We start from the raw sequence: 27639 nt of genomic DNA, 5'->3' as shown, positions 1-27639 counted from the left end.
TGGAAAAGAGAGATGGGCAGGAGAACAGATCATGTCCAGTCAGGAAAAGATTTTCAGTTCCTTGGCCTCTATTGGCAGTAGCAGAATTATATTAATAACCATTAAACTAAAAGGTTATAAAGAATATGCTGACCAGCGTAATTTTACAGTGACAAGTTCATGTATCAGCACTTCATTTCCACTGTTTATAAGATTTGGGGGAAACCTGAAGTCAGCTGAGACTGAAGAAGTCACTTGGATGAGTGACGAAACGTTTCTCCCACAAAACGCTATGTCCAGATGAACAGAATCAACTTTTTCAGATTTACTTTCCTGGATGATTGAGAATGCATCAAGACCATTTCCACACAGGTCTATTTTCCAGCGCTAACAGCATTCCAAAGAAATGATTCTGTAAAATGATCTTTGATAGTTTTTCTTTGGTCTTATTGGGGAAAGCAAGCTGATAAGACTCTCTTTAAAAGGGGATTATATAATTATAATTAGATAATGATAAGTACATTTTAAAGAAAATCATTGAACTAGGAGCTTGTATCTGAATAGTTTTCATGGCAAAAAAAATGTGAACTGGTGCATATGTATGGCTGCCAAAGTGAAGCTGCATTCAAGTAAAGCCTTAGTGACTATTAATTTATTGTTGTTATTATTATTATTATTATTATTATTATTATTATTTATCTTCTTTTTTGAAAAGTGCCATTAAAAAAGAAACCATGTTATATATACAGTTTCTGCTACAGTGACCAGTATTTGAATGTTTTTTCCTGCAGATGTTCAGTAAGGTGACCGATGCATCAGGTGCAGGTAAGACAATATTTCTGTTTTTTATTAGTGGCTGCCCAACAAAATGCCTGTCTATGCAGTGCATGCTGGGAGAGCATGTGACCAGATAAAGCTGATAGAGAAAATGCTTTCTGAGTATACCAGAAAGCAGTGGGGGGTAATTGCATATCAATAAGTATTGCTTTCACTTTTAAAAAAAAATCAGTATTAGTTAATATTACACTAAAGCTAAGGGTCGTTTTTTTTGTATAGCTATAATCAAGTGTTAAAGTGGACTGGCACCTTCACTTAATAAGGAATTAAATCTGATAAGTAGGTTAATGCATATTACTATTACTTCCAGTGATTGCATGGAGGTATTTGTTGATTAATACAATTATGGTCCTTACATCTTTATCATATCCTTTTCCCTTCATATTCATGTAAAGTTCCGCTCACGGTACTTTAGCATCTAGGTAGCTACAGAAGAGTGAGCATAAACAGAGTAACATTTTTTTGATTAGTAATTTCTAATGCAATTTTTCAAATATCTCAGCAAATATAATGCACCATGATTTTTTGTTGGAGGGGAAGGAGATCTGTAAATCAATTAATGTTCACTGTACAGTAAAACTACTATTACATAATAGTACTATTATGTAAGAAAAGGATTAGACGCTGTCACCTTGTAGAATTTCTTTTGGGAGTTTGAAAGCATAAGACCCTGAAATTTTAAATTTTGATGCCTTGAAACTTTATAACTGGATCATAAAGTGTCATTGTTTAAGGAGTCTTTGGTCTTAGTCCACAGCCAGTTTAACATCAGTGAAGTACGGTCCTGTATGACAGCGGTCCCCAACCTTTTTTGCACCACAGAGCGGTTTGTGTCCGACAATATTTTCTCGGACCGGCCTTTAAGGTGTTGCGGATAAATACAGCAAAACCTGTATCGGTACAAAAAAAGAAGATTTATTCATAACACAAGGAAAAAGACCCAGGGAAACAGAGTTAACGATAAAAACGATTTAAAATAAATAACGATAAAAACCCTAAAAACCATAAATTTCACACCTGAGTTTCAACTCTCGCGGCCCAGTACCAAACGACTCACAGTCTGTGGCCCGGGGGTTGAGGACCGCTGCTGTATGTAATTTTAAAAAAACAACCCTCTGTGCACTCTGAGGCTGGATTGCACGCTGGCTCACATGGTGGCATTCTTCAGGCACCAGACAATAAGACTGATGGCCACAGGTGGCAGCTCCCTCCCAACCGTGTCTTGAGAATGTCCAAATGCACAGAGTCTTGTTTTAAAGGCCTTTTATATATTGGTCACATGGTGGTTAAAATTGTTTCTGTTTTGCTGTGAGGAAATATTTGGCTTGGTGTGATGTAGGCCTTGTGGGGCAGCTGCAGGATTTGGGTAGATGCCATTTTAGTCTCAGGTTGCACTCTCACATGACCTCAGCTGTACATGATTGCACTGCACAAGTGGACATTACGGTCTGGAAAAATTCCATGTCACTTTTATGAAGCAGTTAACTAATGTGCGGTCTGGTCGTGTGAATGAGATATGTCCTGTGACTGATTCTTGGAAACCTGAGTGTGCGAGCACAGTGAAAAACCTCAACAGATCTGTCAACCCAGATAAAAGATTCCCATCAAATGATTTCTGATGGGAATTTTTTTTTATTTAGTTTGGATAGTTTGATTGGAATAAGCTAGATTAGACACAATATCCCTATCTACTTTATTAGGTCAAAAAGCACATAGAATCTACAAATGGTTTAGACATGAACCAGTGACACGGAGAATGATCCTGTAAAAGATGGTCTTTTCTCATTAGGTGTGAGTTTTCCTGGTTGTATTTTGCAGCTGGGCTGCAGGAACCTCTTTAAAGACATGAATATGAGACAGCCAGATGGTCCTCGGTGTAGACTATAACATCACCGTCCACCTCATTACATTGACATTGACCAGAAGAGGCTTTGTTTTTGTTGTTGCTTTTAATGTGCTAGAAATGTCCTGCAGGCTTATTACACATTCACATGACTTGTATGCAAGGATGCCCAAAAGTTCTTTTACAATGATTAATGCATGGTGGGTTTCTGTAAATTATGTTATTGTCATATTTATTAAATAAATATTATTTAGTATTTATTTAATCTTTATTCTTTTTTTTAATTGCCACCACACCTGATTTTTATTAACAAAGTGTGGAAAAAAAATCTTTTGTTAGCATGGTGGTCGGTCAGAGCAGCACAGCTTTTAATGGTGTTGAATTCTTTTGAACATTGAACTTCATGTTTGTAACTTATAATAGAACGAGCAGAGAGCAGAGATCTTTGAAATAGTTCTTCCTACTTCTTGTTGTTTATTTAAGATCATGTTGTGAGTCATTTCTGGAAAACAGTCAACCTTTTAACCTTCTTGACTTTTGGTTTTGTTGTTTCCTGATTCAAAAGAAAAAAGAAAAGCCTAGAGCTTCATTCAAGCCACATATGGAAACACTCAGAGAAGATGGGGAAAAAGCTTAAAACTGATTTTGAAATGTTTAATTTCTGAAGATATTGCTCAACATTTATAGAAAGTTTTTTAAACCTTGCATAGATGATGAGCAAAAAGTACCTTAATCCCTGTCACATACAGTCATTTGTATGGAAATCCAGTCCCTCCCATGTCTTTGATTGCAGTGTGGAAATGAATGGCTTCCTTTGGTGAGAGGAGGCAACTATGTTCAACCCCACTGCCTGACTGATATTAATCATAGATTTAATTAATCCACAGTGACACTAATGCTGAAAGCTGCATATTCGGCCAGGTCTCTGCCAGAGATACAGATACAATACAGATAAGTAGAGTAGTGAAACTGCCTTTACTGTCTTCACTGAAAGATTTATTTAATCGTAGGAAGAAATTTAGGTTTATTAATAGATGCGTTTTGGATTTTGTGTCCAGCAAAAGTATATTTTCTTACATTTTTCAAGTTTCAGTGAAGTTTAGACACAGAAATGGCTCCAAGACACAGCTATGTCGAGCTCTGTGACTTTAAACTTGCGTAAGTAAGTGGTCTTTTGCTTTATGATCAACATCGTATTACCCAAGCACCAGTCTGAGAGAAAATCACACAAATGTGGCTTAAAAAGCACTCTGTGGCCCAGAACTGTCAGGCTGAGGCTTCCCTCTAATACTCTCATTTACACAGATCCTGTCTCTGAATACATATGCTAATCTACTTTCAGTGTGGAAATCTCTTGCTGCTGATTATAAGAAAAACAAAGGGGAAACAAAGGGGGAAAAGAGAGTTTTCACAACTAAGTACACCCTTACTGATTCCTTCGGAATTAAAAGGATAAGTTGCACCAGTGTGCTGCTAATCCCGTGCACTTGATTGATTAATGATCAGCAGGTGTGTCCATCTCTATAAAAGCAGAAGCTTAGGCAGTCTGCTGCTTTGGAGCGTTTACCTCAATCTTACCAGAAGTGGGCGTCCCTTCAAATTCACCCCAAGGTCAGACTGTGCAATGCTCAAAGAAATTACAGAAAAAAAACTTAAGAGCTGCGTCTCAGCTTCTACAGGCCTCACTTAGAATGTTAAATGTTAAATTTCATGACAGCGCAATTAGAAAATGACTGAACAAGTAAGTTGTTCAGGAGAAAGATTGCAGAGGGCTTAGGTTTGCAGAGTTGTGTCTGAACAAACCATTTCTTGACCAATGTCCTTTGGAGAAACAGAACCCAAAGTGGAGGTGAAATACACAGCTCCACATTTGGCAAAAAACAAACTTAGCACATATGCACAAATGTCTCATACCAACTATTAGGCACTTGGGCTTGTTTTGCAGCCACAGGACCTTGGCACATTGCAGTCATTTAATCAACTATGAAGTCCTCTGTCGCCACAGTATTCTAGTCAGATGTGAGGCCATTTGTCTGACAGCTAAACCTTGGCCAAAACTGGGTCATGCAACAGGACAATGACCCCAAGCACAGCAGCAAATCTACAACAGAACAGCTAAAAAACAAAAGAATCAAGGTGTTGCAATACCCCAGTCCAGACCTCGGCCTGATTGATTACTGTGGTGGGACCTTAAGAGAACCGAGCATAAATGAATACATGCAAACCTCGGTGAACTGATGCAATGTAAAGAAGAGTGGCAAAATTTCTCTACGAAAAATTGTACTTCACTTCCACAGAACTGCATAGTGTCCTTTGAAAAAAGTTTTCATATGACTGTAAATATAAGCAGTGAAACTTGAATTTAAAAATATTTTTTGCACACTGAATAACAGCACATTTTACAGCAGATTGTATTGATCTAACAGAGGGGACAATAATTTCTACATTGAGGAAATGACCAAAATCTATCCTTCAACCGTTTTTCAATAACCACTCATTTAGTTAGGATTGCAGGAGAATTGAAGCCTATCCCAGCTGACACTGGCCCATTGCGGGGCTAACACAAAGAGAAAGCAGATATCTTATGAACAACTGAGAATCACCAAAATTAACTGAACATGCATGCCTTACTTTTGTGTGAGAAGAAACAGGAGCAGACTGAAAAAACCACAGTGCTACACCCTGCACCAGTGTGTCACACTGAATGCTTAATTTAACTAATAATGGCATGCATAGATGGTCAATTTAATCTGTTATGCTTAAGTGCTTGCATGCACAAAGCTTACTGTGGATACTATACAGTACCATCCAAGATCACATTGTATATACAGTAAGATTCTATTTTAAATTAATTTTTACTTTAACTAATTTGTTCTGCTCACATATTATAGTTACATCTTATTTCCTATGAAGTATTTCGCTCATGATCCTGATGACTGAGGCTGAACTGCAGAGGGGTTGTAAAATCCACAGTAAGAGCTAGTTGCTTGCTTTGTGTACAAGGCCCAGGTGTTTTTGATCAGACTGTGAAAACTGAAAAAAACCTGTACTTATTTATGTAAAACATCACCACAGATGTTTTCTCTAGTCTGCTATTAACAGTATAAAACTAATATGACAATGTTGACTTCCCTGGACAGTTCCCCTTGGCACCAAGTCAAGTTTAATCAGGCTCTGATGATTGGGATTAAATGCACAGTAGAGCTAGAACCATTTACCAGCCTTACTCATGATTCCCACAGTGAAACTGGCCAACATGAGAATCCTTCTCACTGTGAAATGACTCCTCTGTTGAGCCTTATGTATACACTGCTATTATAAATCACCAGTCCGGCTATAGATGGTGCACCAGTGGGTATTATATAATGTCCATGGCTAGTAATGCATTAAAGCAGGGTTGCTGTTTTTTTACTCCTGCATATTCTTCAGCTGTTCTCAAACTCCAGTGTCACCCAGGGTCACAGCCTGCTGATGGAGACTGACTGTGACCTCAGACAGCTGCAGTCGCTCTCTCCGTTTCTCTCCCTGGAGGCTGGTTAGAGACTATAATATACACATCACAAGAGCATCATGGGAACGTGAGTAGTAGATGACATAGCCTGACACCTACGCAGTTCTAATCAGAACATATACAAGCAAAGTGGGCTGGTGGGGCTAGTATTGAAATCAGATGTACGTTTTAGGCTGTGTGAAGGAATAATAACTCTGTTGTTATTCTTTGTTATGGTCTGACCTCATTCTCATTCCATACTTAGCTAAGTGTCGCATTTTTCCCTGGGGAAGAACAAGGAATGGATCATTTTGAAGGAACTCTGATCATTTTCCTATTTTCCTTGAATTGTTATTGTAGCTTTATTTCTCTTTGTTAGAACACATCCAGAATCCAGTACAAATATGTCCAAAATTGTGTAGACACTCACAGGAGATTGTGAAACCTCGGAAAACCCATAAGCATGAATATACAGCTACAGTGCTTTGAAAATGTATCTGCCTCCTCCTTTCTTTCTTTGTGCACATTTGTTACTCTTACATATTTCAGATCATCAGTCAAAATTTAGTATTAGACAAACATAACCTGAGTAAATACAAAATGCAGTTTTTAAATGGTGATTTCATCTATTAAGAGGAAATAAACGACCTATCTCTGTGTGAAAGTGTGAAAAATCTTTTAGTCAGCAGTGATTTTCACTTTGGAACTCTATCATTGAGGCTATTTTTGTCCAGTCTTTTTCTCATTGTTGAAACATGAACGCTGACCTTAACTGAAACAAGTGAGACATGCAGTTCTTTATATGTTTCTCTAGATTCTTTTATGACCTCCTGGATAACACTCTAGCTCTTGGAGTAACTTTGGTAGGTCATACACTCCTGGGAAAGTTCACCACTGTTTTCACCGTGGTTTGCTGTAGTCCCAGAGCCTTAGAAATGGCTTTATAACCTTTTCCAGACAGATTGATGTCAATGATTTTGATTCTCTGCTGTTCTTGAATGTTTTTAGATCATGGCATAATGTTTTACTTTTTGGGGTGTTTTAGTCTGCTTATATTTGCCATACACTTTTATTTAAGTGGTTTATTGAGTCAGCAGGTCTGACAGTAATCAGTCCTAGGTCTGGGTAGTGATACTGAACTCCGCTTTCCAAAATGAAAAATGAAATCCTCGTACAAAAAGTGTGTTCTATGTTTACTCAAATGTTGTTTGATAATCTGAAACATGTAAATGTGTCAAATATGCAAAAAAAAAATTATTTTAAAAAGAAAAAATCAGCAAGGGGCAAATACTTTTAACAGCCTGCGATTTTTTTTTTTTTTCCTCAAGGCTTTTCACAAGATTCTTACACCTGACTGCAGAGATTTTGTTTTCGTTCAGCCACAAGAGGATTAGTGAGGTCAGCCACTGATGCTGGTGATAAGGGTGGCTTCCAGTCTTCAAGTTCATCCCAAAGGTGCTGGATAGAGTTAGGATGTAAGAACATCAAGTTCCTCCAAATCCAAATTGAGAACACAAAAAATGTGAATATATTTTCCAAAATGTTTCTGTAAAATTGGGCACACACTGTTGACTTGGCTGCCACATTATTTGATTTTCTGTGATATTATTGCTACGTGAGACGATATATTATATATAGGCTGTAAGCAACACCAAACCAGATGATTTATTATTCTTGTTAGCAGTAGAATGAACCCTTTGAGATCCAATTCATAAGAAGTGATGACTGACTTAGACCTTAATTCAGTTCTTCTTCTCCTCTCAGCTGTTTCCTTTAGTGGCTGCGGCAGCTGATCATCTGCTTCCAACTCACCTAGTCCCTTGTATCTTGTTCTCCCACACCAACCCACATGTCCTTTACTAGATCCATGAATGTTCTCCGTGGTCTTCCTCTTTTCCTTTCCATGTTCAACATCCTTTTTCCAATATATCCACTATCCCTCCTGTGTCCAAACCATCTAACTTCAATGTCAGCAGCTGAGAGGCTTTTGACCATGCCACATACAAGTATGTATGGCACCTTTAGTCAGCACACAAAGTCCTTAAAGGAAAGGTGCTATAATTTGCACGCAGTGTTTCATGACAAAGATGTGATTGCTGGCCAGAAGCGCAAGGATTTAGACATCAGCTGTTCTGTCTCATAAAGACGAAAGAAAAAGAAAATTTTTCCTAAATTAATTTACTACTACCACTATTACCACAGAAAAACTAACGTTCACAAAATCGTCCCATTATTTTTATTCCCCTCTGGCTGTTTCCCGACAGGTGCCAGATCAGTGACATCATGCTCTAAATTTATAAGCAGATAGATGCAGCTCAGACTATAAAGGGTGCTGCTGGCATGACAAATGCATGAAAAATTCCACACATGGAAAGATGGAAAACGACTTGCGGTTTCCTGAGAGCAGAGGCCAGCTCGGCAGTTTCAGAGGGAGAGCAAGGGTGGGGGTGGAGGTGGGCTGGACTGCTAGTATTTCTGGACTTTTCTTTGTATATACAGTAATTTGTCAAGGTTGTGCAAACATTACAGAACAGCGTGGTTAACAAGGTCTGAAATCTTTTAAAGTTTTCATTGCAGTTTCAACATTTTCATTGCAATTATTTTAGCAATCATATATGCAATAGCACATAATATCATTTAATAATGCCTCCAAGGCCCTTGCACTGAATGAGATCATCATGTTCTACAGTTTCTTAGATCGTGGGGCATAATTTATTGCCCAGTATAAATCATCTGGTTTGATCCTGTCATTGTGTATTGTGTGTGTTCGCAAAGCTGTTTGAGCAGACACTATCTCCCAAGTGTATGTCCTTCATGGAGCGGAAACGGGTTTATTGTTCTCATTCCCAATTACACCCATGCTGCCAATTAGAGAAAAAAGCAGGCAATAAATCCTTTAGGGATCAGCTTCCTGAGTTGGTGTGCACGTTGGGGTAATTCAGGCCTGGGTTTTGTAAACTAAGCCGAAGGAGACATGGGCAGCCGTGTCAGGACGCAGGCCAGTTTCACAAGGGCAGAAACTCTGTGTGTGAGTGAGTGTGTGAAGCAACACAAAAGCTACCAGGTTGGTCCACCACTCAGCTGAGAAGAAAAGCAGAAAGAAGATTGAGGAAGTAATGAGCCAGGAAAAGACACACCACTTTAGGGTCCCACACCAGGATGTTGGTGACTAAACAGACAACCGGCTCATGTCCACGTGTCTCCTTTTGTGTGTAAATGTTTACCAATCTACTGGAAATTAATGCAAACAATAACTTCTTCCTCACATAAAGCTTCATCGAATCTGGTGATCCACTTTGTACCTCAGTGTTCCTGCAAAACACACACACACTCAACTTCGAAGCCAAGAACATTTCCTCAGGGCCAGTTTAGATACAATAACTTCATTGGCTCTCGCAGTGGCCTTCCAAATTTCCCACATAAACCACAGAGATTCCAGATGTTGCAGGGAGGCAAAAAGTCTGTTCCTCCGCTGGGCCTCGAGCCCTTGCCTCCGCATCCTCAGGTTGACCAATCGCGTGGCACATCTCACATCACGCACTGTGTGTTTTTGCACTGAAGCAAGGCTACAGGCACCCATGCTGCTGGAGATTTAGATAGCCGTTCCCTTTTCACTTGTACCCAGATAACAAAAAAAAAAACACAGCAGGCTCTTAAAAGAAGCTCTGTCCTTGGGCGGTGTAGCACTGCAGCTTTCTTGTGGTTTCAGACCTGATTGAACAATTTGGCTCAGTAATCAAAGAGCAATAGCAGGCTGAAGCAGAGCAGACTTCCTGCATCCTCTCTGCTCTCTGGCTCACTGGCTTTAAAACTCAAGGGCCCACTAGGACTTGTTTGTTTCTCAGTGTGAAAACAATACCTGTACTGTACATCCAGCTTATCATGGTTGATGAGTTGAGCAGAATTTTTGGCAATAGGCTTGGCGATTCCACATGTGCTTCATTATGAAAACTGTTTGAGGGACAGAGATAAGTGGGCTCTGCCCCCCCACCCCCCGATGTTGTTAACCTAACTTTGTTTTATAAGCATGTGGTCTAGGAATTCCCAAAGTGGCAACTCATAGGTTGGGAAATAATGTGGTTTACTAATCATAATAAGGAGTTTCAGATCTCTGAAAGCCAACTGTAACAACTTCAAATGACTTTTGAGTGACTTCTGATGTCCTATTTGACATTTGTCATGGGAGGGGAGAGTACAAACACTTACTGTGGCTTTAATTTTAAGCAGCTGTCAATTTTTACTTTGGTCTCTGTTAGCATTTTAACTCTGTCTTCTTGGAAAATGCTTATCCTGAGCTATAAACAGTAACTTCCTGTTTCAGTTTGTGTCATTAGGGCTAAGGCCCTGCTGAAGAAAACAAATGGGATTCAATGAAATGTCACAGTTATGTTTGAGAGGCATAAAATGTGCCTTTGTGTTGATGCCGTAATGCACCAGTGATAGCAACAAGTGCAGATCATGGTCCACTGACAAACTCTTCAAGCTATATTCAGTTTGCTTGTTTGTGTCTAGTTTTCACTTTCATTCCTTTTTTCTTGGTTAAGTTCACACAAAAAAAAGATTGACGGGTTAAATTATGCCTGTTCACAAGATTAACCTATTGCATCTCTTAAATGTGAGATGAGTCGCTATTGGCTGCATCACAGCACAAAAGTCAAAAGACAGCTTGTGTGTATATTTGAGATGCCGGCGACTTTGACAAAATGGTTAGGTTTGATGCCATGAGAATAAGAACCTCGTCCGAGATGTAATTTCTCTAAAGTAATCCCGTCAGCTGTATGCCGCTGATTGCTTTGAAGGTACCATGGAGCACAAGCTAATAAACATTTTACATCAGCTGTTATTGAGAAGCAGTTATTGAGAGAGAAGTGTACCTCTGTGATTAAATCCTCATTGCTCTAATAGAAACCAGGTGCCCAAGAGTTGTGTAAATGTTTTCCCATGGATTTTTGTGGGCAGCAGAGCTTTAAGAGATTCAGACCTGACAGCATTACATGCTTTGTCATTCAATTAAACAATAGCCACATACGCTTGTCATGCCAGTTTTACATTCCTCAAGCCTGTTTTTACAAACTTTGACCCCTGTGGACTTACGCATCTACAGAAGCTTCATGGCATGGGGAATATTTGTATATGTTTTTGAGTTTTACCTCACTTATAGTTTAATTCAGGATGTCAAGTTATGTAAACTTCTACTGCAATAACAAGATATGAAGAAACATGAAAAATCTCAGTTAATCTGTTGAAGAAAGACTAAAAGTAAATGATCATCTATTTTGGATTTAATGGCTTTAAAAAGAACAAGCCTTACTAAAGGAAGAAACCATTACGTTACAACAGACGGCCCTTTAAGAAAACAGAATTAGTGGCCACTTTAATGGATTGGGACCAAAGTCAGCCCCTCCTTCCTCAACCACATAATCTAAACCCAGATATACACCACATGTGTGGCTCTGCTGGAAAAATGAACTCGGCTTGGGAATATATGGTCAGGAAATTTATAGCACATGCCTGAGACAAGCCCTCAGGGGCAGGGATGGAGGTGGAGGAGCGATCTCCCCATTCCCTGTGCTTTGTTTCCATTAGGCTGGGAAGTGCAATCTCCCAGACATTTCAAGGGGGCCTGGTGTAAGACCTCCTGGCCAAGAACATGACCCATTCAAGGAGGAGAAATCAGTTTCCTCGCATCGGGGATTTTCCCACTACAGCAATGGGACAGCATTCCACATCTGTCACCAGACATAGGCACAGACAACGGTTCAAACTCTGGAACTGTTCAAATGCAGACATATAATGCATGAGTAAATATCAGTGTGTTTATCTGTTTGTGTTTATGAAGGATGGAGAGAGAGGGTGGACAAGGGAGAAAAAAAATGTAGTCCAGAAAGTACAGCACTTTTTCGGGGAAAACGGGAAAACGAGTGCTGCCTGGCCAAAATAAACAAGTGGGTGAGTCAGCAAAAGGAAAACATTCTCAAGCTGACTGATGTTTCCTCTCTTTGCATCTGCTATTACTTCTGCTGCCAAGGACTGCTCCAGAGGCTAAGTCATTGTCTAGCCACAATGATCCACAGTGTGATAATGCTCGTCTTTACTGTCCAAGTGGCTTCTTTTTAGAGTAAGTAGATTGCGTTTTTTCCTCTTTGGTGATTCATGTCAAAAGAGGTCAAAATCTAGTTGCTGTTCTTCCTCCATCACCTTTGCTCTTTAGAAGATGACAGGGTTGGTATTGTCTATCTGTCCGTTCTTGCCTTCTACGTCACTGAGACTAGAGACTCGTCCCTTGTTTACATTGCCAAGATCTTGTCTTCACTGTCCTTTTTTCAACCCGTGTCTACTACAGGTGCATCAAGATGGGTTCTTTGTGACAAAAATCATGTTATAAAAAACCTCCCCCAGAAAGACAACGTCAACAGCTGTTACTGTCTTTTGTGTTAAATTAGATATTGTGCTGTCTGTTGACATTCTGGCCTTTTCTCTGTGGGCTTCCTGGGTCATGTGACCAGTGGAAAACAAAGTGCTTGACTGGGCCTGACCCTGACCCTTTCTAAAAGACTCACAGGATCAAATGAAGCAGCTTCTTTACTGAAGTGTGTACGTGTGTTTTAGTCCTCCGAGCTACATTTTAGCCTGAGGTGAATAAGTGGTGCTGAAAATAGCACCACACTGATCACTGGCTGCGGAACAGGCCAGTGGCGAGCCTAAAAAAAGCATCTATATTTTCTGAAATACATTTCATTCCTGTCACTTGCTAAGAGTGACAGATCGCTTTTTATAGAAATACAGAAAAAGGATGTTACACACTGAGAAAACGGTAAATGTGTAAATTTTGATATTTTGCCTGGTTGGAAGTATTTGATGTTTGCAACATAAAATGAGAAGTATGCAGCTGTTATTGTTGTCATGTCAGATAAGCTAAGATCAGAGGAGTTCTATGGGCTGCAGTTTCTAACTCTCCCTAACATCGTATAATTTCACTTTCAAACAGAACAAATGGAAAACGGAGCCCTTCATTAATATTCTCAGCTGCACACACTTTGGTACAGAGATATCTCACTATGTGACCTTGCTATAATGTTTAAATCACCTGTCCTGCTCAGGAGAAAAATGGTCTTTGTCTTTTATTAATTTCAGCACTGTCACATCAGCTTCATACTGAGAGGGCAAGCTGGGGTCAGCAGAGGTTTAGTTATTCCAGAAAGTGTCATCCTGTGTGTTTAGCATGGATTTAAACCTGTTACAGCAGCAATCCCAGCTGGTGCCCATGAAATGAATTCAGCTGATATGATATCACTGCATTTAGGTCATGCACTGCCTGAGCGAGCATACAATAATAGGAGGAAATTCCTAAAATAATTATGGTAGAACGATCATTGAAGCTGCTGTCTTCAATGGCAGCTGCCAGCTTAGAAGAGCTTACTGTGGTTATTCTTCAGGGATGACCTGATGTTTTCTTGCGTTAGTATTTTTGTTGCACATTTTTGTAAAAAGAAATTTATTTGTTTTTTCTTAAACATGTAACCTGCTCAGACCTACCTGGGGAGAACACTCTGAACCCATGTTAAGCTTTGAGTAATAGACCACATTGTCCCGAACAGAGGTGCAAATTCTGGTAACAGCTAACGCATACACTCATAGGCTATTTCATTAGGTGCACTTGTTTGGTTGCTCATTAACACAAATATCAAATCAGCCAATCACATGACAGCAGCTCAGTGCATTCAGGCACGTAGACATGGTCAAGATGACCTGTTGGACTGAGGTTAAAACTGAGCAACAGAATGGAGAAGAAAGTGACTTTGAATGTGGCATGGTTGTTGGTGTCAGATAGTCTGGTCTGAGTACTTCAGAAACTGCTGGTCTACTGGGATTTTTAGCACACAAAAGTATTTGGGGTTTATAGAGAGTGGTCCAGAAAAAGAAAAAATGTCCAGTAAGCAGCAGCTCTCAGGGCAAAAATGCCTCATTGATGTCACTGGTCAGAGAACAAATTCCCGACTGCTTCGATCTGTTATGAAGGCAACAGTAGCTCAACTATTCATTACAACCAAAGAATGCAGAAGACCCTATTTGAATGTGCAACATGCCAAACCTTGAAGCAGATGGGCTACAGCAGTAAAAGACCACACTGGGTGATTTTCTTGTCAGCTAAGAGCAGGAAACTAAAGCTAGAATTTTTGTTGATCAATCCAAAATCGGACAGTTGAAAATGTTAATGTTGCTACTTGGTCTGATGAGTCTCGATTTCTGCTGCGAGATTCAGGTAGTAGGGTCAGAATTTGGTGTAAACAACATGAAAGCATGGATCGATCCTGCTTTGTATCTATGGGTCAGGGTGCTGCTGTTGGTGTAACGGTGTGGGGAAGAATTTCTTGGTATACGTTGGGTCCTTTAGCACCAACTGAGTATCATATAAATGCCATGTCCATCCCTTTAATTTAATTTGTAAAATATGTACACACACACACACACACACACACACACACACACACACACACACACACACACACACACGTAGAAAAATATTTAGTATACACATCCAGAAATGCATATACTATTATATATTGTACATATATTTATTAGTTTCAGATGTAGCCATTCTTGTATTTTGCTTGTTTACATTATTGTATTTTGCACAACTCTGTTGCTTGTGAAGCTCGCACACAAGAATTTCACTCACATGTGCTGTACCAATGTATCTGCACATGTGATGTGACAATAAAAGTGATTTGATTTGATTTGATTTATGACCACAGTGTATCCATCTTCTGAGCATCTTCCAGCAGGATGGTATTTCATTTACTTTGTCATCCACCAGATCTTAGGTAACCTTTAAGATGTGATGGAACATGAGATTTGCATCATGCATGTGGAAGTCTGTGATACTTTCAGAATTAAGGCAGAGGACTGAGGTAGCTATGAAGGCAAAAGGGAGTTCAACCTGGTACTAGCAGGGTTTGCCTGATGAAGACTATATGTGAGTTGTCAGTTATACCTAATAAAGAAAGACTGACTGTAAAGATAATACACAAATTTGTAAGTAAAATAACTGAATAATTATTATTAATCATCACACGCAAAGAATACCTATAATAGAGCATTTGTCTAATTTTGGATTTATTTATTTCAGTGCTATTTTTTTGGATTTTCATATTAGAATATTGTGACAGTACAGGAGAAAGTGATTGCTCGCTTGTGGATTCTGTCATTTGAGAGCCACGGTGTGTATTTGCGGTGTTGCGTGGTTTGTAGCTCGTGATGCCTTCAAGTGCCCTACGTAGACCTGGGCACCACTTGAAAATTGAACGAGTACAACTGTGGAAGCGTTAATCTAAAAAGTAACTTTGTATGCAAAGCGTTAACATTGTACACAATATTGTATTAACTGCTCAGCTGTAATAGTGCTGATAAGATGACAGCCAGCGTTACAAATGACAGAGTCCGTTTCACGATGGAGTCCAGAAAACTTTGCTGCACAAATGTGTGTTTATGTTCTGAAAAAAATAAATATTAAACCGAGAACATATAATAAATGTGTCATAGGCTAATGTTGACTTCACTGACATGGGTTTAAAGGTAGCTAATATTTCTTCTACTGTACTCTATATACTGTAAACGTATTTGTTAAATGCATAAACTCATGATTCTATTTTATTCAAAACTGGGTTTTAAAATTATGTAATCTAACCACTTTTGCTCACACCAGCCCTCTAAGCTCCGCTGATTCTTTCCCAGATATTATGTACTGTTTCGCTGTAAGGATCTTATCGGTTCTCCTAACAATTTCCATGTTTCCCACGGTACTTGAAGGCATCACGACTACAGGGCTGTATGTCGATACACGCGCGCACACAAACACATCTGGTGTGAAGTGGGAAAGCCGCGCTTAATGCTTTACTGTCACTTTCTTACTTTTACTTGTCTTGCTGATTTCCGTTTTTAACTGGGGGGGATACATTTAATTCCCCTTGAAATGGTGACAACTTCGTTTGAAGACCGGTCACCGGAGTCAGGTTTGCCGCCACTATAGAAAGAACTTGAAGCCGGGAAAAAGGTGATTTTGTGTCGGGGTGTTTAAAGGGGTTTGTGAGATACCAGGAGGAGTTTATTATTATGTCCGAGTGGAGGATTTGAGATGAATTCTAAAAGAAGGTCAGCGAAACTGAAGCTCCGGCGGTCTTTCAGCGAGCAGCTGTGGAGCTCCACATCCAAAGCCTGGGATTTACTCTGGAAGGGTGTCAGAGAGCGGAGACTGGCAGGTCAGTAGCCCGCTTCAGGTCAGATCTTAGCCCGCGGTATAGGCTGGAATAGAGTGTCATCCACCGCAGCAGAGACTGAGGTGACCCCATCCTATTACTGGGAAGAGTTCTTTAATTCGTATATAATTCGTGTATAACAATTATTATTGTTTTATTATTGCACACTGATCAGAGTGACATTTAAAGAGAATTTAAGAAGAAAACACATTCTTAATGTGGTAGGCTATGAATTTGTTTTGTGTTGGTAGATTTTTTTTTTTGTCTAGACACTATTGATACTGTTTATCCTAAAAATTACTCCACGCGTGCATGTAGTCTGGTCTAATATTACAATTTTAAAAATTATTTTTTTAGTTGCGCTCAGTTGAAGGTGTAGGTAGTTAGGCAGCAAACTAAAAAAACTGTCTAATAAATGCCATAAACTTATAATAAATACAGTTTAATACCTTTCTGTAGGAGAGTTTTCCTTTATTAGCGTCGATTTTTTTTATTACTTTCAATTGACAGTGGGGTCGCAAGGGGGCGCTGATAAGTAATTTCACCAGCTTTATGAAGTGAATGAGATTGAATGAAGCAATGTTTGATCTTATTTTCTGTCACATAATTTACGTTAAGTTATTATTGTGTTCATAAGAAATTGGTTTTCATTTGGTTTTCTTTCGTTAGTTATAATGACTGTATTTCTGCAGGGTAACATTATTGTGCATGCTTTCTGTGCCACTGTCTTTGAGATTATAGATCACATTTTTTTCCCTTTACATTATTTGCTCATACTTGGCTCAAAAAAAAATCCCAAATAAACCCAAACTGAAGCAACTTTGTGACTGCATTGAAAATATTTACACATAGGTTCTTTAACACCTTCAAAATGCATCTGCCTTTTTTGGTGACAACACATGTGTTGCCAAGAATTATTCAGTGAAAGTGAACTTTATTTTCCAAGTAATATCACGTATAGCATACATGTTAACTTTTTGAAATGCGTATGAAATTATGAGGAAGTGGCACTTAATGGCAAAAGAGATGGAAACATTTACCACAATAGGCACAGTTTTGTTATTGGTATGTTATGGTATTTTTTTTGCTTCTTCTAAGACTGTGTTACATAATGTGGAAAATGTTTAATTTTTAGAGTACTCTGGGATTGATTTAAGTTAATAATTTCAAGGTCAGTTTTTGTTGCACTGGTTCTCTTAATGGCCCTGAGAGAATTGCGTCAGAAGTGAACGTCAGTCATCTGTGCAGTTGCCCGAGTGTACCGCCAGGTGCAGTAAAGTGACCACAATAGCGCCTTATGTGGGGAAAACCACATGAATGACAAAACAGCTCTGTCTTCACTGGTGGATTTGAAGTGCTGTAGTCATTCAAATGGAGACCAGATGTTTTTATGAGTGTGCGCACAGAGTTGCATATCAGATCTGATCCATGCTTGGCTCAGCTGTGAAGCCTGTTTAGGAACGTCACTGGTGCAGCAGCTGAGTTTGCCAGTGTCTGGATATCTGACACATTAATCTTGCATTCTTTTCCATATGCAGCATGTGAAGCTGCTTATGCAGACACTGAACAATGAGGGGACAAATGCTGCATAGAGACCAGACCCAGATGTAGATGGCTGACATATGGGAATTGATTTGAATCATTTGTGAACTCTGTCTGAAAGTTTTTTCTTTTCTCTGTTTTTAGGGTGCTAGGTGCGGTACAAATTTCTATTTTTGGATATTTTCTTTTTTCAGTGTATATGTAGATAATGGTGCTAGTGAGGTACTCGAGATGGATTTGGTCTGTCAGCGAAGAACTTATGATGTCACAAAGAACTTATGTTGCGACAAGTGTGTTTGCACCCTAAAATACTAACGAACTGGCTAAAAGTTTAGTTTAATTTTTTAAAAATAAATTATACAGTATCTTATATTATGAAGATACATTTAAGGCCATTCTGCAGCAAACAAATTTAAACCAAAGCTTTAATAAGCCTTATCAACACCTCTGAGATTAATGTGTGTTCATTACATATTCAAACAAAGAGATGTGAGCTGCCAGCCTATGTAGATAAGTTTAAATCACAAACTTTTTTTTCATTATAAGGTGACAGTCCAAGGTTATGACTTTGAGACTTTGAGCCTTTGTCCAAATCCTAGACATTAATTAAACCTCTTAAACTGAATTTTTGTTGGCAAAGCAGAAATTTTCAAACTGAAAGTTTAGCTTTAAGTCAAATGCCTGATTTGATTTGTTTGGCTTATTTAGGAGCTTTGGAGTAAGTTGTGTTGCAGCCTTAGAAGTCAGCCGTAACAGTATTTTATTTGACATTTAGGTGTTGAAACTGAATTCTGTGGAGGAATACAAATATACAAGATTGCCTGTATTGTACAGTACTGTGACGCATCTATTACAGCTCTTAAAAGTGTTAAAATATTTGGTTTATTTATAAACTGAGGGTTTAGTGGTTTTCTCTGTCAATCATCACTTTAGTGAGTTGAGACGTTCTTGATCTATGTGTCCAGTTCTGATAGATTGTGGAGACATAGGCATCCTGGAATAAATAAATCCTGGATACTTTGGTCTGCTTCCTTATTTCCCAAGGGGTTGCCACAGCAGACAGATCTGCACGTTTGATTTGGTACAGACTTTACACAAGTAAGCCTTCTTAAAACCTCCAGTTTATCTGGGTATGGCATTGGCATTAGGGCTATCTAAGCCAGAAATCGGGTTTTTGTGTGTCCCCCAATCTTGAACTGGGGATCATTTGCAGATTATGCCTGGTGTCTAAACCCACAAATATTCCTTCTGTACTTAGCTTTAGAGCTCAAGCTTCAAATCCAGAAAACAGTTGTTCTTTTTTAGAATCACACCTGGCTGATGGGTATGCTAGATATTTGTTTAAGTGTCAATAAGCAGCTTTGAGCAACTGTCCTCCTGTCGTAATTTTATCTGGAAATTTTACCCCCAGCAGAAGCAAAACTTACAATTAACAAGCCAATGGTGAAATAATTGGTTTGTAGCATTTATATTGTTAAATTAACTCCCAATGACAAATATAGGCATGAAGTCTTGCTAAAAACAAAAAAAAAGCATCCAAGAGCTGAAGCGAGTTAAAAAGTTTAACCACCTCATCATATAGAGCTCAACTGGTCTTGCAGTATTTGAGCGTGATGATCATGCAGAGCTGAGTTCAGCAGTCAGAAATGTGGTGGCTCATGAAGTGGAAATCTTCTGTCACACTAGAGTTATTCTTAAAACTTAGCCACAGGAAACATAGCCACACCAGAAGCAAGACTGCCCAGTCCAGAATACATGTGTCTGCTGCTGAATAAAACCACATCAGACTAACGTCAACTAACTCAAGATGATTCAGAATACAAGTTCCCCTTTTGTAATCACACATGGCAGAAAGTGAGTGGAAAGCAATGAAAGTTTGACATGTATTAAAAGTCTGCATTATGGCTTGGGCCTAATAATGAAGTGTGATACTGCTGCTATATGTGAACTGGACATGATTCAAACCCAGTATCACATATATCTATTTTTTTCTTTATGGGGTATATAAACAATAAAAATCCACTTTGTGACATGGTAGCTATGTTGACAGAGCCTCTGTATGTTTTTGTGCATCTGTAATGTGAGTCTGGATTCCTGTTGTCATGTGGTATAGCAGTTGAGCTCTGAAACCCAGACAGTGGCGTGTTGAAACAAGTTTGATAAGGGCTGGAGTCACTGCGCTCCCTCTAAGGACAGACCACAGCCATTTCATCATGGCTTGCGGCATAAAGTTAAACACAAGGACATCTCTGAGTACACAGAAGATGTTGTAGCTCTTTCACGATCACCGCTCAGGTATTTGAGCATGGACGGAGACGGTGACACCATTAATCTCATTCACTGTCATTTACAAGATTGATTCTGTAATGTGATACGTATGATGCACTCGGTGATATACATCGTCTAGACAAAAGGGAAGAGAAATATGCAGAAATGTTTGCCCTCATTTTTTGCATCTAACACTTTAAGCCATTCTTTCACAACATGAATGAATGCAGGTGTTTGTGTGTGTGTAAAAAGAGGGGAAAAAAAAAAGAGTCGTCACCCAATGAAATCATCTGAATGGTGTCGCACCATCACCTAGTGCTTTTAAAAAAGCGAGAGCCTTGTATTAAACATGCCACTTGAGGGTGTGGGGAGGGCCATTAAACCCGGGAGAAGTTTATGAAAATGTGAAGCGGGCTCTGAAGTGTGCTGCTGAATTGTGGTCTTTGTGAGCTTAAGCTAGGGTGGATTATGCCAGCTAGTGAGAGGAACAGACAGGGGCTGTGTTTAACTTGGTCGCTTGCCTATTTCTGCTCTATTCACGTGTGTGGCGCCATGCTCACACTAAACAGACAAGCCTGTATGCTGAGGCCGGGACAGTCACTGGGAGAGTGGCAGGGGCCTTGATTGGCACTGGGTGTGTCTGCTGGTACCAAAGCATATTTCAGGTATTAGAAGGCTGTTATTTTATGGTGTAAACTGGCTGACAGAAGTGGACTTTAAAATCATAAGAATATATGATTTAGTTTGCCATTCCAAATGGAGTAAGTGACTTGCTTTTGAAAATATTTGAGATGTTTTTTTTGTTTTTTTTTTTAGCTTAGAGGAGATTCATTTTTGGTTTTACTTGTAAAACCTGAAAAGAAGGCGGAGCCAAAAAATCCAACCTTGTAACGCCGTTTTTATGCTGAGCTTTGTTTAGTTTCTGGAGGATATGTTTGGGATATTTTCCACAAAAAATAATCCAAATGAGATGTGTTTGCAATACTGGAAATAATAAGCCATGTGGAGTTGCCTGGATAGAGCACAAATAAAGTGAATGCACCGAACTGTCACCTACACTGCCCATACATTGGTGCAATCTAGCAGTTTCAAAGAGCGGCTAATATCTGATCCCACTGGGATAGGACATTTACCTTTTCACAAGCTTCTAAAAAGCTTTAGGATTGCAGGGGATGTGTTGCTCTGTCATTAGTAAGCATAAGGAATCACAAAGAATGTGTTTAAGGGAGCATGTGATTGTTTATCTTTATTTTAATGCATTGTACATTGATTTAGCTGTTACTTTGTTACTGTCCTGGAATGTCTTACAAGAAAATGAGCTTGCGGAGTTGCATATGAATAAATAAACAAATAAATGGGGGCGAGAGGGGGATTATATGCAAAAAGAAGTTGTAATAAGTTGTAGCGATTGTCCCATAAATACCTAATTTTTCCTTTTGCTCTACACAGCTTTATTTAAAGTCACAGTTTGATAGATGTCTGTTGGTCCATGGCAGAAAATGGAAAGTCATTAAGTCTTTGTGTACCAGCTACAACAGCTGCAATTATGAGGAACTATTACATGATAATCAGTGTTGGGACTAACGCGTTATTAAGTAACGCGTTACAGTAACTACGTTATTATTGTGGTAACGAGCACGGTAACTAGTTATTATGCCAAAATCAGGAACGCGTTACTCGTTACTGGGATTTAGATAGGGTCGTTACTCGTTACTTCGTGTGGTGGCATCGCGGAGTTTCCACAGATTCAGTAACATTAGCAAGTGGTGGAGGCCAGCAGGTGGATGAAGGAAAAGGGACGCAGAAGGAAAAGAGACCCGAGGCGGCCGCCGGTCCAAGTGTGAACTGAACTTCAGGTAAGAAGTTATGACCTGCAGTCTCTCTGGGTCAGATATAAACCAAGCTTAGGTGGAGTTTATTTTCGTTATTCTGACTTTTTCCGTACTGCGTGCTAGCTAGCATGACGGAGTTTCTACACAGCTGGGTGGTGCTATGAAGTTAATGATGTTGAACCTTATTTTGTTCATAAGTTATTAGAGTTGCCAGCCGTCCCGTCTGGTATTCAGAGAAAATATTACGCGTTTCTTATTGAGGTGAAAAGGAACAGTTTGTCCCGTAATTCAGCTACAATGAAAAAGGCACAAAGCTGGAGTTATTCTGTGTCTTTACGCTGCACAGCTGCCTCTTCTTCTCTCATTCTCCCCCCTCCCTCTCCCGTTTCTACTTCAATCATGAAAACTGATCAATGATCAGCTGATCGGCTCTCTTGTTTGTTTATCGCCCACTTTGCGCCGAAAGAGGAAACCAGCGGATGTCGCGCTAAACAACAGCAGCACGTTTAAGCTTGATCAGCTGTTGTTAGAATTTATTTAATATTAATTTCTAGTATCAGCTGATGTTTGCTGGAGCCACAGCTGTAAAAAAAAAAGCTGCTGGTCATGATATGGTTTGGTTATCTGGTGAGAGGGAAACATGAAGATGAAACCAGGAGATGTCCTTACTGAAGCATCAGAGCTGAGCAGGTGATGGAGAAACAGGTTTACCCTTTAGGTGACATGAATGAGTTGAAGGGAAGTTATGAACTGTTTCTGAGAGACAAATAACCCCAGGATCCTTTTTTAGGTAGCTGACAGCTGGTAACTGTGCAGGTGCGGATCTAGCAAAGTGTGGCCAAGGGGGCATGTAGGGCATTAACAGGGAATGGGGGGCACAAAGAAATACTTTCTTTCTTATTCTCATTTAAAATGTCTAGCTTTTAAAAAATAATTATCTGAATCTTACAACAAACGATTGATAGATTGATGCATATATACCATCAAAACAGTGTACATCACTGTCACAACAGTGTTTGTTTTCATTCAAAGGCTTTATGATTTTTCCTATAATGGTGGGCCAGTTTCTAGTCAAAATGCCCGGGCCAATTTTCTGTCCCAGTCCAGCCCTGTATGCAGCTCATCTGCAGTCTGGTGTTACCTACATCTTCCTATTCAGAAGGCAGAATTTCTGAGTTCTGAGTACAATCGAAAGCACCACGACTGCAGTTTTTGTGTTGGATGTAAAAGGCGCACATGACTCTGTGACGTAGGCTAGAATCATGGCAGCAGTCAATGACGGTCCAGGCGTGGGATTTCTCTCGTGGAAATATGCACGTTATCATATCCTTTCTATTGGTAGGTGGCACAGTGCACTTGTGGCAAGTAAGCAAGCTAGAAGACTGGCAAAGTTATGGAAGAAACACATTAACAAGAGAATTCTGAGTAAAACCAAAGTTACTTTCCCTAGTAACTAGTTACTTTGAAAGTAACGAGTAACTTGAAGTAACTGAGTTACTTTTGAGAGAAGTAACTAGTAATGTAACTAAGTTACTATTTTAAAGTAACTTACCCAACACTGATGATAATAGTCAGATTGTACAAAAGTGAGACTAAACATTATTGTGTCAGGGAGATGGAAGCCTTTAATTTTGATCATCAGAACTGATTAAAGTACTTGCTGGAGATTGATCTTTACTTTTCAGTTTAGTAAAGTGGAATTAGGTCAGTCGTGTTCCAACTCCAAGCTATTTTTCCTGTGAGTAGCTGACACTTTATAGGCAGCCTACTGAGAGCACTTCCTGTGACTGGCTGTTATGAGAGGCTGTTATGTGGTGGGTGTGGGTGAGCAGAAATGAGACTTCTCAAATGAAGAACAACTTCTCGCTCTCATTCCCGTTCCGTAGTTTTCTCGAAAACGACACCAAGAATTTCTCGTGCAGTAAATTTGGTGCCTGTGTGACCTGCAACAGCACAAGTATTGTTCTAGCACAGGGAGGGTCTGAAAGCCACTATTTTTGTAAGCCCTCCCAAACCCCTCTTCATCCTCTCCTGCTCTCCTTACTCAGTTCATAGGCATTCCAGTGGTATTTATATTTCCCTCCAGAGCAGGGGGAAGTTGACAAGTATTCACACAGACATTGGATTCAGCTCAGAAAGGTGGGCAGTACTCCCACTGCCTGCTTGCAATTGGTTTCATTGTGGTCACATGGCCTGCAGAGACAGGCTGAAGTGTTGGCACTCCTCCCCCCATAGCCTCCGCTGTGCCCTCCCTCTCTGCTCACTTTAGGCTTTTCACGCATGTATGTGAAGTTTTCTGTTGGTCAGACCCTGTGTGGTTGAGTGTTTATCAGCCAGGGGATAGGGGCTTATTACAGTTATGTTTTGGGAGCTTCCCGAGTCCACGGCCAGTGAGTGCCTCGGGAGTATGACCCCTGAGACTCAGGATATATACCTGAGAATGGACCATCACCGCAGACGCTCTGGCTACAGGTTGGGCAGGATTATTGCCAGGCAGCAACTACTCAAGAAGATTGCTGGAGGTAGGAGGCTTGTTAGGACAGAAGTGACAGTTCAGACAATTATTCAATTCTTTTGGTTGTTTGGTTTTTGAGTGAATTTGTCATTTTTCCAGGATTGAGAGGAATACTGACTAAGCGAGGTGGTAGTCAAAACATGGAGTGAATAAGTTCTGTCATGTGTTTGTGAATATGAGGCTGTGATTGCAGGATGATATGTTGACAAAGTAGTGTCTTGTTTTGATTGGGATAAGCTGATTGTCTTTTTCATATCAGTTTGTATCTCTATTGGTTTCTCACTTATTTCTAGATAAAAGTGGAATTCAGTGTTAACAGCCTTTTTAAGACACATGTACAGGACACCCGGAAACAGGGTGTGCTTGTGTGTATCGCTGCAGAAGAGAAAAAAAACTTGACCTTTAGCCAACAGGTAGTCAAGGGTGCAGAGGTGTTAAATAATTGGTATTGACTGACTATAACAAATACAGATAGGTGATAATCAATAGGGTCAGTTATGTAAGAAGAGCTGGGCCCACAGTGTAAACACAATACATCAATGAATGTCTTGACTTGACAGGTTTACAAGCACTCCGTTCATTTAAAGATTGCTGCTTGTAACCAGGTGAGCCCTTCGCCTTCAGCTTCCTCCGGGGCCTCTAACCTCTTTCCTTTGTCTTTAAATACCTGGAGACTTAAATCCATTCCCCAGAGGCCAAGAAAGGGCATGTATAACAACAAAGACAACTAAATACTACGACTCCCGCTCCCTCATGCAGGTGTGAGCACTCTGCCGCTGGATCAAAGGGTGGCTGCATTTCATAACATAAGCTTCATTGCTAAGAAACTTTGGTCATCAGATGGTAACGTACAGCATAGTTCTCCTCTCAGTCACAGTAACAAGAGCGTGAGTCAGATAATGCAGCCTTGTGTGGATAATATTTTGTATCGCCGCAGAGGCAAGGGCAAAACACAAGGCTTGTTTTTGATTGTGATGATGTAAAAGATGCACAAAGGGTGCTGTTGGGTGGATTTCCCAGTACTGCGTGTGTGTACGCCTGTTTTCTGGTGGAAATCTTTATGATCTGGTGTGTACTGACGTGTGGCGTCATGTAACCAGACGTGTTGTTTTCAGATCACAGATGTCTAGGTTGACAGCAAACCAACATTGTGGGTCATCTATGACAAGGACAGAAAACATGTATGTTTAAAGTGCAATGTAAGATGCTTTTATTCAAGTTAAGTCATTTTAATAACAGGGTTTCTTTTTATGGGAGATCTTATTTGTCATGTTTTTGAGGAGTAGCTTGGAATTTTTAGTGTTTTGTCACAATTAAGCAATTTTCCTGCTGTGACTTTAAAAAAAAAAAAACTTAAAAAAAAATCTAACCAAAAAACAGTGGTAAACAACTAAAATGCTTCTTAAAGGAAGTATCAGTTGTGTATCATCTTGTGCTCTTACACCAGTCTGAAGTGCTGAAGCTAACAGTGAAGTGGTATTTTAAAGCACTGGCTACAGAGCCACCGAATTGATCTTTGTGTATTGGCAGTAGCTGCTGCATTCCAGCTGGTCGGCCCTGTTGACACAGCAGGTTGAAAGTGAGTGTGGGTCATGGTGATGGGCAGCATTACTCATGTATTGTTTCATTCCAACATTCCAGGGACGGCCGTTCGATCTTAGTCACGTTTCCGATTAGATGACATTTCAAGGTATCCTGAGCTATCTGCGTGGGATCCTCCTCAGTCCTTTAAGTTAAGGTATCGTTAGTTGTTACTCTCGAAATATTCTGTCTTTCCAGCTTGGAGAGTAGATGGATGTGCACGCACAGCTGTGTGAATTAAGATGAGAAAAAAAAGGTATGTTGGCTGATTCCAGATCTGAAGGGGTCTGTATATTACAGCAGGAATGCGTCTCTGTCCTTGAAAATATTTCTGAGATTTCAGAAGAGTATCCCACATGCGATTACTCTGGAGGGCTTACAGTCTGTCTGCAGCTTTTTGCCCTCTCCCTCAAATCCTCCCTGCTCAACCCTTGCCTGGATTCTCAGAATTTCTGCATCTGTTTGTTACTATTCATAGGGCAGAGATACATACAGTACATCATACATTTAAACAGCCATTTGTGTCCAGGCACTGCACATAGTCTCTGGACAAGTATGTGTCGATTTTTTGTACTGTTGTTCTTGTTTAAAAAAAGAAACGACCTTTATTACTGACATTTGAATGATACATTTAGTCTTCTACCACAGGTCGGTACTAGCCACATTTATTTTTGCATGCACATATGTCTTACGTTAAAAGGGATGATTTTCATCTGTTTTCCTATAAACTCGGCCAGACTATCATGAAACTTGACTGTTCATCGATTGTTCATGGACCATTTTTTCCTCTGTGGAAGCATTCCTGTTTTATCATGGAAAACTTCTGGAAGCTTCATCTTTGCTGGAAATGTTTGCTCCAGCAAAGATGAATTTCCAGCAACATTGCTACATTTTCTCGCTTACTGTGTTGGGGCCTTTTCCTAAGTGAGGGGCTGTTGTGTTTTGAACAAGAAGCTCTGTCCAGTGTGACCCTTCCATGGCCTTTCTTCATGCCTTATTGACCTTGGCGCAGGCAGCGGGCTCCAATCTCTAGCCTGGAAAGGCCGTTAGTGCTTTCCTTCATAGCTGAGGACAAATCCTGCTCCTTTTAATATGACAGAAGTTACTGAGTGGCAGCTGTGTGCATATCAGTGAATCTGCATCTTTTCTTTTGCTACCATGGCTGTAAGGCTCCTACTTAATTGTGCTGTCAGCTACATTAGTACTTATGTCGCCACACAGCAACACTTGGTAAACACCAAGTGTTTGCTTTTTTTATCAAGGTTTCATGACAAGGTTTATATTTTCTGTAAAGTTTAAATGATTAAAAGAGATAAGTTACTGAGGCAGAAATATTTGAGTGGGATAATGTGTGTACTGCTTGCAGATTTTTAAGTAGTTAGCATAGAGGAGACAGGACCACTTAAGCTTTTTAAGAGGACAAGCTGCACCGTCTGTTCTTCCTCCGACTGGAAGATGGTTTGAAAACTGCATTGGAAATGGGTTTGCATTGTTCT

At 39.8% G+C, this 27639-nt stretch overlaps 1 protein-coding gene across 4 annotated transcripts in view; it reads left to right on the top strand.

Annotated features, from left to right (window-relative positions):
- Nucleotides 1–27639, top strand: part of stard13b (StAR related lipid transfer domain containing 13b) — a 63275-nt gene that overhangs the window by 13972 nt on the left and 21664 nt on the right. For all 4 annotated transcript variants that reach the window (XM_080288894.1, XM_026193281.2, XM_080288893.1 and 1 more), the window contains one exon: nucleotides 771–804. In XM_080288894.1, coding sequence (XP_080145020.1) covers nucleotides 771–804 — 34 coding nt within the window. The remainder of the gene's footprint in view (nucleotides 1–770; nucleotides 805–27639) is intronic.

Source organism: Astatotilapia calliptera, chromosome 14 (assembly GCF_964374335.1).
Source record: "Astatotilapia calliptera chromosome 14, fAstCal68.1, whole genome shotgun sequence".
Lineage (NCBI taxonomy): Eukaryota > Metazoa > Chordata > Actinopteri > Cichliformes > Cichlidae > Astatotilapia > Astatotilapia calliptera.
This window is presented reverse-complemented; position numbering and strand designations above follow the sequence as displayed.